Raw genomic sequence first — 16315 nt, 5'->3', positions numbered from 1 at the left:
GCTATAAGTAGTGCCAATCAAATCCTTTATAGGTCTCCACATAATGTCTTAGATGGAATCACTCCTTTTGAGGCATGGTGCAGAAGAAAACCAGTTGTGAAACACTTCAAAGTTTTTGGTTGTCTAGCATGGGCACACATATCTTCAAGGAAATGCAAGGCACCACCACCAAGGCCTTGTACTTTCATTAGATACGATGAAAATGTTAAGGAATATAGACTTATGGATCTTGAGACTCATGAGATTTTCATAGAGAGGAATGCTCACTTTGAGGAAAGTTCACCTAGCTTATCCTCTAATCCTCTCCATACTTCATACATTGTGGAAACTGATAGTGACAATAATGATGGTGATTCAACAGGTTTAGATATGGGGGATCCTATTGGCAGATGCAGAACAAGGTCACAACATCAGCACATTCCACATGCATACATTGCTACATTGATAGGTCCAAGTAATTCAGTACAATTGGGTACACCTTGTCTTTTAGTTCCAAAATCAGGGGATGACTACATAATATATATTTTCAAGTTTGTTTGTGGAGTCCTACATAGCATATTTGAGAGACATTATTGATGATATACATCTTCTCTTTGATGAAGAAGATCCTTCTTTAGTTGTTGCGAGGGAACACTTTAACCCTCTTGTCCATTCTCTACATGATTAGTCTTACCAGGTTGATATGATTGTGGATCCTTATGTACAATAGTTGCAGGAGGTCTCTTTATCATTCGAGGAGGCAATTGGTTCTTTGAGATATTTTCTACATCCATCCTTGCTAGATCTAAACATGTTCTTTTCAACAATGTTGGAAGGGGCAACCGTCAATATCGATAGAGGGACAATTGAGCAATTTTTAGAGACACCATTCATCTTCAGGATTCTTTCTACACATTGGGGAAGCATCTCATATGTACCTATGATATTGTTTCTTCCTAAAGGGAGGAACATTATTCAACAATCATGGATTAGCTTTTACATTCATCTTGGAGCAGCTATCACTGATCGACATTTTACATTTGGGGGGGGGGGGGGGGGGGCGACTACCTTGTCTCCTTTCTTCTTCTTCTTCTCTTCTCTCATATGGGGGGGGACTTTTTCCTCTTTGAGGGTTTTGTCCTTCTCATACTTCTCTATTGTATATACATGATGTATGGTGTAATGAGGGGTCTTGATTACTCCATCCATCCATGCATCTTGTTTTTTCATCTCTCTTTTTGGGGGAGGGTTTTTCCTGTGATTTTCCCTCTTTCTCCATTTTCAGAGAGATTGCATTGCATTTGTATATGGGTACATAACATGGCCTAGTAGCCGAGACCGAACATGCATTTTCATTATAGCTTTCGTAAGCTTAAGTGCATTCCCCTAAGTTGCACTTAAGAGGGGGTGTTAGTGTAAATAATTAATTATTATTACACTTTACTTAATTTTACTTAGGTTAATGCATTATTTTATTATTTATTAATTAGACACCTAGGAGTATGCATACTCATATGAGTTGTCTTCTTGACAACACAAGAGTTAGCAACTCTAATTTAGCACATGGTGTCTACAACAAAGGAGTTTGCATATTTATCTGAGTTGTCATTTAGACAACACATTTGTTCACACTCTAATTAAGCACATAGTGCCTACAACATCTTTTTACGTGACACACCTATGTAAGCTTATCCTCTCATCATCGCACTAACTTCTATGCTCAATGGAGGATAATCCACTCTTGGTGGACATGTGCTTAGTTGTGAGTTTTATCACTTTGCTAACTCCTAGTCATTCTAGAGGCCTTTATATACAGACACTCCTAGTGTGTATGTACATCAATTCAATTTCATATTGTTATTTTGATCATACGTTATTGGTCAATTTTGTGCTAGTGCTTGAGCTTCTTGATCTTGGGTGATTTTGCCCTAAGGCAAATTCTTCCACTAACTCCACCATTCTCCAATATGTGCCCTAAGACAACCCTTTCCAAATCATTAACAAAGACTACCTACTCCTTAAGGTGATTTGTATTTGGGGAAAGCTCTGTCAACAACATGACAATTGTTTTTCTCTTAAAATGACCTTAATTCCTAGTCGCCATGTTTCTTGTCTACTTCTGATTCCTACTATTAGTTCCTGCCAAGGCGGGAATACTTATGCATTCATGTCAATTCAAATATGACATTGACACTAACCAATCAAATCTAAAAATTCAAAAGATTATATGATATTTCAAATGTTTATATTTTTTTCTAATTTTTCATTATTTTATAAATCACATTTTTCATCCATTCTATTTTTTGCGGAGGAGAAAATTAATTTTCTTCAACAAAAAATTCAAATATTTTCTAACAACTTCATCTTGCATTAATGAATGTATTAATTATAACTTTATCTTTTCTACATTTGTGACAAGTTGATAAGATTTTATTTTTTCAATCATTTTAACTTCCACCTCACACAAAATGTCTAATCAATATTAATTATCACAATCTATTAAATATTCTTAATTTCTTATTTTAAATATATTTATTATTAATTTTACATTAATATTTATTTTTGACTATTTGATATAACTTGTTCCTAAAACTCCATGTAATAGATAAGTTCAAATTATATATATATATATATATATATATATATATATATATATATATATATATATATATATATATATATATATATATATATATATATATATATATATATATGTCTTTTTAATATAATTTCAATATATCTTTGTATTTGAATTTCTAATTTTTTTCAATCATTTTCAATAGCTTGTATTTGAATTTCTAAATTTTTTTTAACTTTGATTTTTTAATAAAAGTAGTCAAATTATTACTATTATTTTACTTTTGTAAAAATAAATTAAACAATATTATTTTATAATAGTGTTTGTAATATGTATAATTGATTAGTGTTACAATTTGTAAATTATATCATTTATTATTATTAATATTTTATATTTAAACAATTTATCATTTAGTTTAAATATATTTAAAACATAAATATATATTTTAATATTAAATTAATAATTATATTTTACATTAAAAAGACATAGTAAAAGAAATAACCACAAAAAAGAAATAATTCAATTCTAAAAGATATGTAAATTATTATTAAGTTTTTATAAACTATGTATTACAATTAAATAGTTATATTTTATTTCTTATTTATTACATCATATTTATTCATCAACATCAAATTTATATGAATTACATCTATTTATTATTTACAAATGTACATATTAAATTATATATATATTATTTCATAATTAAAAACTACTCAATTTTATGAAAAAATTGGAAATACAAAACATTAAATAGTAAACTTCTCTAACTGTGTAAAATTAAACAATTAGTTTTACTTATAAAATATTTTTATATTTCAATACATTTCATTTTTTCTTATACAAATGTGAGTTTTAATATAAAAATTAAATTCTAAGTTTCATTAATTAAAATATAATATATTTTAATTTTTTTATTATAACCATGATTTTATTTTGATTATTTATTTTATTAAGAAAAATAATTATAGCTCTCTCTCTCTTTATTTTATTAAGAAAAATAATTATAGCGCTCTCTCTCTCTCTCTCTCACACACACACACACACACACACACACACACACACACACACACACAACTTATGTTGGTGTTGCTCTATCTTACTATTTTATCTCTCTTATATATTATCTATCATTTTTTCCTTTGCATATATGTTTATGTTGTTAATGTTTTATACCACTATTTATCTCTATCTAATGATTAAAAATAGTATGACTTCCATTTGATAATCAAGATGAGAATAATACATAGTTGGGGACTTTAGAATAATTCTTATTATTGGGCTTAAATGCCCAAACATATAATAATATAACATGAGAACTTAACAACAAAATATGAGTCATCTTTTTAGAACACAACTGCATTTTTAGGACGAGAATTTAACAACAAAATATGAGCCTTCCTATCAGATCAAAAGTGCATTTCTAGGCAAAAATAAATGCATTCACAATGTTAATTTAGAACTATTTAACCTTATTCTCACTCATCTACACCTCTACAACCATTATGCATTAGGCAGGAACTATGACGCATTGCGTTTCTTGTTTTTAACATCACCAAGTTCTACTACGCCCAAAATCCCCTATCCTACATTCAAACATCTTGCCGAAGGTCGCTATCATGAAATTTGCTTCCTAATTAAATTACATCCTCATAAAATTTTGCTTACAAACTATTTTACACTAATCTACTTTTAAAAGTCATAGGTATCAATCAATCTCAATTCAACAACAACAACATTTTGATTTGAAAAACAACCAATAAGTTTGTGGCCGTACAACATTAAAAAAGAGCCTAACCTTCAAAACTAAAGTTGACAATTTTTTTTTAACATCGATATGACAATAAGTTGCAAAGAAATAAACCCCCACCCATGCGGGCCCCTGGTAATGTTCCCGTGATATGTGATATATTCAAAGAAGCGGCTCTAACAAAAAGGTTTGAATATTCTCTCATTAAAGAGATCACAAAAGAATCTTCTTCGATGTGGTGACGTCACAAACTGTCTTGTGGAAACACGACAAACTCGATCTAAAAATATTACCGCCGATATCTACGGTAAAAATTCTGTGGATAAAGGACAAATCCAATGGAGTAAAAGTGAAAACTCCAATATTCTCCATACTTCAAGTTTCTGTTGTTTGGGATAAAAGCAACAGTCACCGGCTGTAGACGGTCGCACTGTCATCACCACTGGTCAGCAGCGGTCGGGTTCTAACAATTGTGAGATTCTACATCAGAGGAGTTCCATAAATACCCGATATTATCTCGAGAGAAGGGCTTTTAAAAGCCTTCTCGCAAGATGGACTTGAGTGAAACAGTTGTGGAAAAAATCCAAGAAAATGTTCTAAAAAGAAAAATTACAATAAAAATGGTTCCTTTTTTGGATTATTCTGCCATTCTTTTCTGAAAGTAGAGCATGCAGTTCATCAAATTCCTAAATTTATGTTTGAATCGGTGTAATAAAACCTTCTATTTAGAGTAATTCGGAATCAAATTTCTCGTGTTTTGTGGTGGAGGATTGGCCCGGCTAAAAGGAATAATTCATGAGCAGCTGAGATCAGTGATCAGGTATTGTTATCCAATTCTGTTATTGATTATTTCTGTTCTTCTTCTATTTGAAAACTGTTTTGTTTCTGAAGTCTCAACGAATTAAAATATTACATTTCTTGGCTTAACTGAACCGGAAGCAATAGCGGAAACCCATAACAATTAGGTTATATCTCGCATGCGTGTTGCTTTAGAATATTTTTGTTTTTCTGTTATTGAAGGGTTGCAGCAATGGTCGAAGATTTGTGAGATGATGAAATGTGGGTGCATGTTTATATTGAGAATTTTGATGACCCGATGTCATTTCTCAATTGGGTTTTAGATTTTTGTTTGAGGTTGTCATGGGTTCAACTCTCAGAGGCGCGGGCATGTTTCATTTAGTTCTGTATAAGTAAAGATCAAAAAGTACTTATTTATAATTGGACATCTTAGCTCTCTATCGTATAGAATAATTTTTTTTTGAGAATTTGCCTTTTAAAATTCAGGACGCTGAATAATAATGCCTTGAAATTCTACTTTTGTTTAGGGCCACGTCATCATTGCTTCCGATTAATCTACTCCCTTAATTCTGCGAGAAGATATGAATTGTAATGAGTAGATCACTCAAAACTTAGATGAAATTGGGAGAACTTCAGGATCCTACTTATGATTTATTTTTGGTTTGTCGATAGATGAGGTTTAAGGCATCAACGAAATGAGATATTCAAAGATTTGAGTTGACCGGGAAAGGTCTTTATCTTGCAGCCAGCGGATGGAAAATTGTCATATGTTTCTGTAGCCTTTGAAGATAGACACATTGATAATGTTAAGTTTATGTCTGCAGTGAAACCCCTGCAGTTCTGGTATCTTTAATTTGGGCAATGGCTTGGTGTTGTCACAATTAGCAGAGTTCCCATGATGGGAGGCCCTAAATTGGAATTTTAGCTGTTTCATATTTTATGATAGGAAAGTTCAGAACTTAATGCGTTAGGTTTAACTTAATTGTATGTGAGATCGGAAGAACATTTTTTGGTCCAAATTGTTGTTAACAACCGGGCGAGGAATCTTATAAAATTTATAATTACTCACAAGCCTAAAACTTAAAGAATCATGATACCTCAATTCTATGGGATTTCTAAGAACTCAATGATCCATAGATAAACATTCAATAATGAGCTCAAAGGAACTCTCCAGTTTGCAGCTGTTACTTTAAATAAGTAATAGCCTAAAGACTGCTGCCATTGAGTGAAAATAACAACATTACTTGGTCAGTCATCTTTTCTAACTGCTCAGTTGCACAAATGATCTTCTTTCCACTGGATTTTGAGTACTGTTGGGATCCTATGAGAATAGAATGGGATTGCCACTCACCAAGCTTAGGTCTTGTCTTGAGTTATTTAACTGAAGCAGGATGGAAACTCTATAATTTGGTTACTTCTAGACTATTACGTCATAGCAGCCAAATAATATGATTCTGCTGAATTTCAAGACATGAAAAAAATCCTAGGTTACGGGAATGATGTTATAACTGGTAGTTGCATTGTTGCACATTTGGGCTAGAGCATCAGGAGTAACTAGTATAGAGATGCTACTTGTTTTTGAGCTTGATTTCAAATGATTAAACACCGAGGATGAATGATTGATTAACCTTTGCCGTTAAATATTGTTAGCGATGCTGCTCTTGGACCCATAGACTGATGGTCTTGTGGATGTCATTAAAACTCTTTCTTCATTTATTCATCGCACAAAAACAATGGCGTGATAAAATTGGAACACCAGGAACAATTAAACTTGGTCATTAAGAAATTCAAACTGTAAGATCATAACAAGATTTAAATAATAATAAACATTGTCACAATTCTGGTTTTATCAGCTGTGTTTGCTTTTCTAAGTTCTTCTGGTTTTGACTATTAGATTCTTTTTGCTTGATTTCAATTCATGGTTTGTGGTTTCCTACTGTAGGTTCCAGGCTAAGGAACACCTGTAGTGTGAAGATTGTATGGGGCCTTTAGCAAATGTTTAGTGAAGCATATTGGACCAAAATTTCTTAATAAGTCACAGGGACATATACTCAAAAGCCACCAACATGTCTTCACTGCAGCTTTTGCGAACAACCCAAAAGGTTCCTGGGTTCTCTCACTCTAGAAGGTATGGTACTTTGTACCCAACTAATGAGGTTTGCCTCAATGTATTTTGATGGGGGAGCTTTTCATCAATTTTCTTAGTAGTAAAGGATTTGGAGAGATTTCAATTTCTGTGTGACATTTGTAAATAAAAACAACACTTGAAAAGATCAAAAACTAAAACCATGCAGAATTATTTATAATTGTCTTTCATTTTTCAATAGAAAATTCTTTTTGTTTTTCTTTCTTTTGAAATTCAAACTATGCATCACATTGTACAACCAAAAATTAAATTTGTGTGGGCCATGGTTCCAAAAATGTTTTAAAAATTGCAGTTTATGCTGATTAAGCATGGCTTGACCATCCTGCAAATATACTTGCCAAATAATTCTCTAGTTCTTTTAAATGATCAGTCAACCCAATTCTTTTGGTCTGTAAAATGTGTTTTGATCACATATTTCCAGGAATTGTGAGTTTTCAAGAATGTCAACAAAATTGTGAATTTTGTTTATAGAACCTGTATAAAGTCAGTCCTGCTCATTTTTACACTATTCTTTTTTTCAGTTTTTTGATAGCAATTTGACATTTGTAAAAACTCAGTACACTTTGACCCTAATTTGATATTTTCCAGTTTAAATATTGATTTGTTAAAAAAACTTTGCCTTTTGATTTGGCAAGATATTCTTGAGAAAGTAAGTTGCCGGTTCAGGTACAGTTCTGGATATGGGTATGAGAACCTGGCATGTGGAAGATTATGGTTTGGAGGTTTGGTTATGTTTGGGTATGTGTGTGTATATATGAAAGATCCTTGATGGATCTCTTGTGTTAAACTGCTGTAATTTTTTATATTTAATTTTGTTTTCCTGTTTATTTATGTTTTCTTGCAGAACTAGACAGAAGTGTAGAAAGGTTTGTTTGTTTTTGATAGTTTTATAACATAGAAAGGAATAGGGAACAACAAACATGAAACAAGATTGGAATAAATAAGGTATGCAGCAAAAATCAGAATTATTGCAAACCGTACCAAGCAGATTTGTCTGAATTATAGAGCCAAGCAATAAATCCAATGCATTTCCCAAAGCTCACATACAAATTTGATGTCAAACTGAAAGGTGAAGATTGTTCTCGAATCCAGCATACATATGGAGGTGAATACAAGCAATACTCTATACACTACGTGGTGTATTTGCTGCAAATGGTGTCCCACAGGCTGCAATGAACCACGCCCCAACTGGAAAGATGATATGCCACGTTGAAACCCCAGTGTGAATTGATGCCTCTGTCCTTAATCATCATGCACAATGCCTAAGAAATTCGGTGCTAAAGATTGCTGAGGGCTACGTCCCAGCGAATCACTAACCTGGGGTTTGCGTCCCAGACTAGAAATCGCCCATTCAGAGAAAATTCATAAACAAGTTGTCAAATATGCAAAAGATGATCTTAGAACGAAGCTTTTATCTCCTTATAAGCCCTCTCAATTGCAAATCGAACCCTAAGTGTCTCCAAGTGGTGTTGGGTAGTGAAAGTGTTATAATTCTTATTTTAAAGTGGTCATGTTACTAGAAAATGACCTTTTTCTTCATAGACAGAAATCTGTTCACTGAATTGCCCTGAGACCAAAGAGAAAGATTTAGAGAATTTCGAGACCTTTCCAACGAGCTATCACACCATAGGATGTGCATCCAAATGAGGCCAAAAACCCCTTATTACTCCAAAATGGCTAATAACTTGGCCTTATTTAATTATTAAACGCTAACTTAGGAAATATTAAAAATATAACCCAAATAGCCACAAAATGCCCAACTGACATCACAAACCATAAAATCATCCTGTCACCTGTCTGTAATTGAAGTCAAAAATCAAGGATCCATTGGTAGTCTCATCCCTAAAATCTAAGAATGCTCCTAAAATTTAGGAAACAAGCCCTATCCCTCTAAAACTGAACCCAAAGAGTAATCTTATGAAGACCTAACCCTAGGCAAGATCATACCTCCTAAAAAGTAGGAACTGCCTCCTAAAAGCAAGGAACGTCTCCCAACTGATCAATAACTGCTAGAACATCAAGTCCCCAACACTGAATAACCATACTGGGTCTCTATCCAACCTTGTTAGCCTACAAAACCCCATAACAAGCTAACTCACATGTCTCTGCTAGATTGAGCTAAAAGAGGGGACATGACAGTCCTCCCCTCTCGGAGATGCTTGCCTACAAGCAATACAACATTAATCCTCCACTATCCCAAGCAATCCAAATACAGAGCAGTGATTGACCCCAAACCTGAAGTGTCTCGTCAGGACAAACATACTTCCCACTGTAAGGTGTAGAAGTGAAGTAGATCACATTGTCATAGTAGAGTATCCACCCCTGAATACCCTTGCGCCCAAGAATCCAAACAAATGGCCATCCTATCCTCTTGTCAAAATTTAGACTAGTAGCCGGTCCCAAAACAGTCCTGTTATGCAACCCGTCCCAAACCTCGTACAATCTCCGTGGCAAATCTAAGGCACCTGCTCTTGTGTGTTGAGATATTGAGGGACATGGGGTTATGATCAAATCACTGTTACTATTTAAGTCCTGATCAGTAATCATACTCCTAGCTGATCCACCCTGAGACGAAAGTGGGCATGCCTTGAGCACGATCTTCCTTCTCCCCACCATAAACTCCAATTGTCTCTTCCTGAAATCTTGGCTGTATCTCCCCAAGTATTGCAACCACTGTACGCCGAAAACTACATCTATGCCCCCTAGATCACACATGTAAAGTTCATCTATCAAGGTGTATCCCTTCATGCCTATGCTCAACTATGGGATACCCTTGATGCATTGCAGAGTAAGACCATTAGCCACAATCACATCGATTCCTGGAAAATTCTGTGCTTGCAGACCACATCGGTCTACCATTCTTGTATTTATAAAATTATGTGTAGACCCACTGTCCACCAAACAATACACAGTATGCCCATGGATCATACCCGAGATGTAGAAGAGGTGAATCATCGGTGCACCTGACAACGTAGCCATAATCCCTTGTGTTGTGACTGCTACCTCAGCATCTTCGAGCTCAATTTGGACACCATCATCTTTGTCATCTATATCCCGAACCTCCTCATCGTCCGCATCTGATATGACCTCAATAAGATGTGCCTTTCCCTGCCCAAGGCACCTATGTCTTGGTACCCATGGCTCCTTACAAGAAAAACATAATTTCCTCCCCCTTAGTTCATTTCTAGAATCGAGGTCTACTTTGGGAGGTGGAGGTGGCGTGTCCTTAGCTTGTAAAGGAGATCTCTGTGGTGCCTGTATATTCCCCGATGGTTTCTTATCAGTCTGATAAGAGATAGGAGTGGCGTCCAATCTCAATGTCACATCAATAACATCCTTAAGAGTGGCCGACTGGAAAGCACGAACCAATCCCTTAAGCTTGCCCTGCAATCCCTCAATGAATAGGATCACACTATGCTCCTGTGTCATATCAGGTACCATAACTGCAATGCGCTGGAACTCATTAATATAAGCTTTTGCATGACCAGTTTGTCTCAGATGAGCCAACTCTCTATAGTAAAGTTCTATATCCTTACGGTCAAACCGTGTAATGAGTTGCTCAGTGAACTCAGCATAGGAATGTACTAAGGTGTGATCGTGGGTAACCAATCCATGGTGCCACCAATAATAGGCAATCCCCTCTAGATGCAACACAACAAATTGAATAGCCTCACGCTTAGGCATGGGCCGTAATGAAAGATATATATCCAGCTTGTGAACTTAAGCTCGTGCACTCGTATCTCTTGAGCCATTATATGTAGCCAATGTGATCTTCCCAGTAGCTCTATTGAGGTCATAGTTCTGCTACTGCTGTGGTGGTCTATAACCACGATCTCCACTGAACCTAGCTGTATCTCTATGCTATGCACAATACTAGGGAAGAGGGAAGACATCCCTAACCTCAGGGGGTAGTGCTCTCCACTCAGTTGTGGTTGCCAAAACAGACTCTTGGAACCCCACCTCTGGTGGTTCCACTTGTGCTGGCCGTTCACCTGGTATGAACTGAGGAAGTAATGGTCTTTTTGTAGTAGGTGTATGATGGCGATGCAGCCTAGAGGAATGAAGGGAGCTCCCAACTGAAGAATGGGACTGATGGCTGCAATGACTACCAACCACTGAAACTGATCTACTTCGCCCGCCTCTGTGTCCACCCATATCCAAACGCGCCAAGATATCCTGTAATCTCTCTAAAGCCTGAGCTATCCTGGGTTGAGTAGTGAATAGGGTACGCACCATCTCTCTCTCTTCATCATCCTGATTCCCTGTGCCACCCACCTGTTCTTCTACCATAATAGGTTCCTAGTCTATTCCAAACCCTTGCTCAAGTTGAGCTTTCTTGCGCGTATAAAATCTGTGTATCTCAGCTCTTGGATGCATAGATTTGTATTCAATCCACCAACTAATGACTATCTAGATGCTAATATGAATTATCAAAACTTTTGATCTAGGACCCAGAGGCCAAAATGAATTATCAAAACTTTTTAGCCAATACTCAGATGCTAAAAGGAATTATCAAAAGTTTTTATCCAATACCCAGATGCCAAAATGAATTATCAAAACGTTTTAGCCAGTACCCAGATGTTGAAATGAATTATCAAAACTTTTTATCCAATACCTAGATGCCAAAATGAATTATGAAATTTTTTTAGCCAGTACCCGAATGCTGAAATCTGTTGTGACAATTTCTCACAAACCCTATAGGCTGGCAGGATGTAAGCTCTGATACCACTAAAAGATCCCTGATGGATCTCTTCTGTTAAACTGCTGTAATTTTTTATATTTAATTTTGTTTTTCTGTTTATTTATGTTTTCTTGCAGAACTAGACAGAAGTGTAGAAAGGTTTGTTTGTTTTTGATAGTTTTATAACATAGAAAGGAATAGGGAATAGCAAACATGAAACAAGATTGGAATAAATAAGGTATGCAGCAAAAATCAGAATTCTTGCAAACCGTACCCAGTAGATTTGTCTGAATTATAGAGCCAAGCAATAAATCCAATGCATTTCCCAAAGCTCACATACAAATTTGATGTCAAACTGGAAGGTGAAGATTTTTCTCAAATCCAACATACATATGGTGGTGAATACAAGCAATACTCTATACACCACGTGGTGTATCTGCTGCAAATGGCGTCCCACAGGTTGCAATGAACCACGCCTCAACTGGAAAGATGATATACCACACTGAAACCCCAATGAGAATTGATGCCTCTGTCCTTAATCACCATGCACAATGCCTAAGAAATTCGGTGCCAAAGATTGTTTAGTGCTATGTCCTAGCGAATCACTAACCTGGGGTTTGCGTCCCAGGCTAGAAATTGCCCATTCAGAGCAAATTCATAAACAAGTTGTCAAATATGCAAAAGATGATCTTAGAATGAAGCTTCTATCTCCTTATCCCCCTCTCAATTGCAAATCGAACTCTAAGTGTCTCCAAGTGGCGTTGGGTAGTGAAAGTGTTATAATTTCTTATTTTAAAGTGGTCATGTTACTAGAAAATGACCTTTTTCCTCATAGATAGAAATTTGTTTACTAAATTGCCCTGAGACCAAAGAGAAAGATTTAGAGAATTTCAGGACCTTTCCAACGAGCTATCACACCATAGGATGCGCATCCAAATGAGGCCAAAAACCCCTTATTACTCCAAAATGGCTAATAACTTAGCCTTATTTAATTATTAAACACTAACTTAGGAAATATTAAAAATATAACCCAAATAGTCACAAAATGCCCAACTGACATCACAAACCATAAAATCATCTTGTCACCTGAATGTGACTAAAGTCGGAAATCAAGGATCCACTGGCAGTCTCATCCCTAAAATCTAGGGATGCTCCTAAAATTTAGAAAACAAGCCCTATCCCTCTGAAATTGAGCCCAAAGAGTAATCTCATGGAGACCCAACCCTGGGCAAGATCATACCTCCTAAAAAGTAGGAACTGCCTCCTAAAAACAAGGAATGTCTCCCAACTGATCAATAACTGCCAGAATGTCAAGTCCCCAACACTGCATAACCATACTGGGTCTCTATCCAACCCCGTCAGCCTACAAGACTCCATAATAAGCTAACTCACATGTCTTTGCTAGATTGAGCTAAAAGAGGGGACATGACAATATATACATAATTATATATACAAATAAATTAAAGAAATACTAAGAATTGTAAAATTAAATCATTTGATAGAATGATACTTCATCATTGTTCAATGCCAAATGCCAAAGATAAATATTAAATGCCAATTGATAGAAAATATATTCAAATAAGCCATATGTTATATGTCTAGGTTCACATTTCAAATGGAAATCATTACAATCACAAAATTGACAACAAAAATTGGTAATTGTCTTCTATGTTCAATGTAGTTCATCAATCATCAAAAGGATTAAAAAAAATCATCATCTATTGTATTTTCAGCAGCTGCAAGTTTAAGATCATTTGAACCTTACATCATCATCATCCATAGCGATTCTAGCAAGATCTTGAGTGGTTTCATCCAAGTTGGTGAAATTAGCAGCTACATGCCAAAGCTTCGCTGCCCCTTGGATTGGGGATCCTTATGTGATGTAATATTCCCTACCAGATATTGAACCCAAATTTTCCCAGTAATTTTCAGAAGCTCAAGCATGTAATTCTATGCAATAAAACCAAGTAAATAAACCAGAAATTGCTCATATAAAATCCTCAGAAAACTTATTGCATTGTAAACTAGCAATACAATAAATTTACAACACCAAAAACCCAATCTTAAATACATTATTACTGTCAGATTAGAATACTCAGAAAGAACATGAAATGCAAGATGAACTCCATCGCGAATTCACTCTAAAGATGACCTGGTTTTGTCCTATCCACCGAGAATCCTGAAGGTTCCTGTCCTCAGGTTTCAGCAAGAGAAAGCTAGAAGCTTCCCAAATCTTATCAAGAGATATCTCAAATCAAATCGCAAATTGCAGCATGTTGCAAATGAACTCCTCTCCATTCTTTAAGCTCAATTGGTGACACTTCACATTTCCCCTTCTGTCTTTCGTTTTCTTCCTCTTTCGCCACCTTTTGATCTCCCTTTTAACATTGAAATTGGCTTTAAATAATCTGCATTAGGCTCCAATTAAGTCACTACCAAAAATGTTTTACGCATTTGGCTTAAATTCTCTAACGTCCGAAAAGGGGATTTTCCAATCCTCCATCCTTGAGATTGCTTCTCCTCAAGTAATAATGAGTCCATAAACCAACACCAGGGTCCTATATCCATCTGCAAGCCTCTCTATAGCTCATACTAGTTTCTATGTATCAAGATGTGCCATCCTATGGAACAAAAAATAAGGATGCAACTTATCCATCAGTAGGATCCCTGGATTCCATGTCAACTTGAAAAGCACTGCTGTACCTCTTGTTGCACTACTCTGATTACAACTGTTCCAAGCCCAAATTATGTTGTAACTCGTCATAAACCCCTAAAGGTAAAGCACCCATCCTATCAACTCTATTACAATAATAGATAAGTCGTCTATTATTAGTTAGTGGTGATCTCTTGTAAATATCTATTAAGTTTTAGTTTGCTTTTATTTTTTGCTTTCTTTAGAATAGAATGTTTCTATTCTTTACGATTGTTTCCTAAGGAAACATCGTCTCATTCTTTTGTATAAATTGACCTTTCGGTCTTTGTTAATATCAAGCAAGTATTTTACCAATTATCTCATAATATGGTATTAGAGCCAATACCTAATTTTTTTTGGAAAAATTTATAATTTCTTCTTGAAATTATTTGTTTAAATTTTTTCAAATTTTTTTCAGTCGATTTTCTCTAAAACCCACCTAGGGTTTTTTACCTGGAGAAATCTTGAGCTAGGCTTTTGCAACTCACATTTGAAAATCACGATTTTGCAATTGTCACTCTGCAACCCGTGGCAAATCGAAAATCCAGACATCGTTTTTTCTAAGAATCCTCTTTGGAAAGCATGACTCGCTGAAAATTGCGACCAACAAAAATCGCATTTTTGGTGGTGGTATTTGGCGTGTTTGGTGGCTTGAATCAAGACTCCACACGATTTTGCAAGGTTCAATAACGAGTTTGGCTCCTATCTTTGGATCATTGCTTTGCAAATCGCGGAAACCAAACACGCAGTTCTTTTTTTCAGAACAAAAACGTGTCGGTTTTTCCTGATCGTGTGACTTCCGGGCATCAATCTTTATTCTCTTTGCTGTCATTTCCAACACGCGTGCGTTCTGAAACAAATTGAGCATTTTTAGACCTGCAAACACCATTTTTTCTGTTGTTTTGACCTCCATGTCCGCTGACTGGTCTTTTGGCTCGAAACTCTAATTTTTGGGGTCAAAAAATTTTTTGTTTTCAAATTCTTGGTGGGTTTTTCGAGAGCTCAACTGGGTTGTCGTTCATTTTTCTAGGTGCCTCATTTTTCGTGCTTCAATTTTTGAGCCAATAGATCCATAAATCGACGGCATATTCCTTCTGGGTTTTTTGAGCTCTCTTGTGGGTCACTCTCTGATTCTTATGGGTCTTCCATATTTTTGCTTCGAAGAACGTGCCTTTGCAGATTTTCACAGTTTTTCATTGCAAAATGTGCCATGGCATCTCTGACAAATATTCTGCTCGAGCATAACTCCAAATTCAATGGTCGCAATTATGGCACCTGGAAGCAACGTAATATCACAATTTTTGAATATCGGAACACCGATCAACTTGTTCTAGGTGTTACGAAGCGTCCGACTTCTCTAGGTCCTGATCAAGATACATGGGATCTGAATAATCGAGAGGCAGTGATGCTTCTCAAATTATCCGTGGCTAATGATCAGCTTTCTCAGATTCCATCCGGCAAGACAGCTGCCAAAATCTGGACACATCTCAAAGGTCTTCATGAGACTTTGACAAAAGTAGAGCCTTCTTTTTGAAAACCACTCTATTTTCTATTGTCATGGATGAGCGCACCTCATTCCAGGCACACCTGAATCGGATTCAGGAAATCCATAATTAGTTACTTGCCATCGATTGCAAGATGGAGGAAGAGGATATTGTGGTTATCACTCTTCAGAGTTTACCTAAATCCTATGA

The 16315-nt window shown here is 35.6% G+C and overlaps 1 protein-coding gene across 2 annotated transcripts in view; it reads left to right on the top strand.

The window, feature by feature from the left end:
• The first annotated feature begins 4832 nt into the window (after nt 1-4832).
• ABCD1 (peroxisomal ABC transporter 1) overlaps nt 4833-16315 on the top strand; it is a 69358-nt gene continuing 57875 nt past the window's right edge. For both annotated transcript variants that reach the window (XM_089788397.1, XM_089788389.1), the window contains exons 1-2: nt 4833-5124; nt 7045-7230. In XM_089788397.1, coding sequence (XP_089644523.1) covers nt 7169-7230 — 62 coding nt within the window. In that variant the 5' untranslated portion in view covers nt 4833-5124; nt 7045-7168. The remainder of the gene's footprint in view (nt 5125-7044; nt 7231-16315) is intronic.

Source organism: Cupressus sempervirens, chromosome 1 (genome assembly GCF_028749045.1).
Source record: "Cupressus sempervirens isolate cs-2001-9-10 chromosome 1, ASM2874904v1, whole genome shotgun sequence".
Taxonomy (NCBI): Eukaryota; Viridiplantae; Streptophyta; class Pinopsida; order Cupressales; family Cupressaceae; genus Cupressus; species Cupressus sempervirens.
Note: the sequence above shows the minus strand (reverse complement) of the source record. Positions and strands in the feature narration are given on the sequence as shown.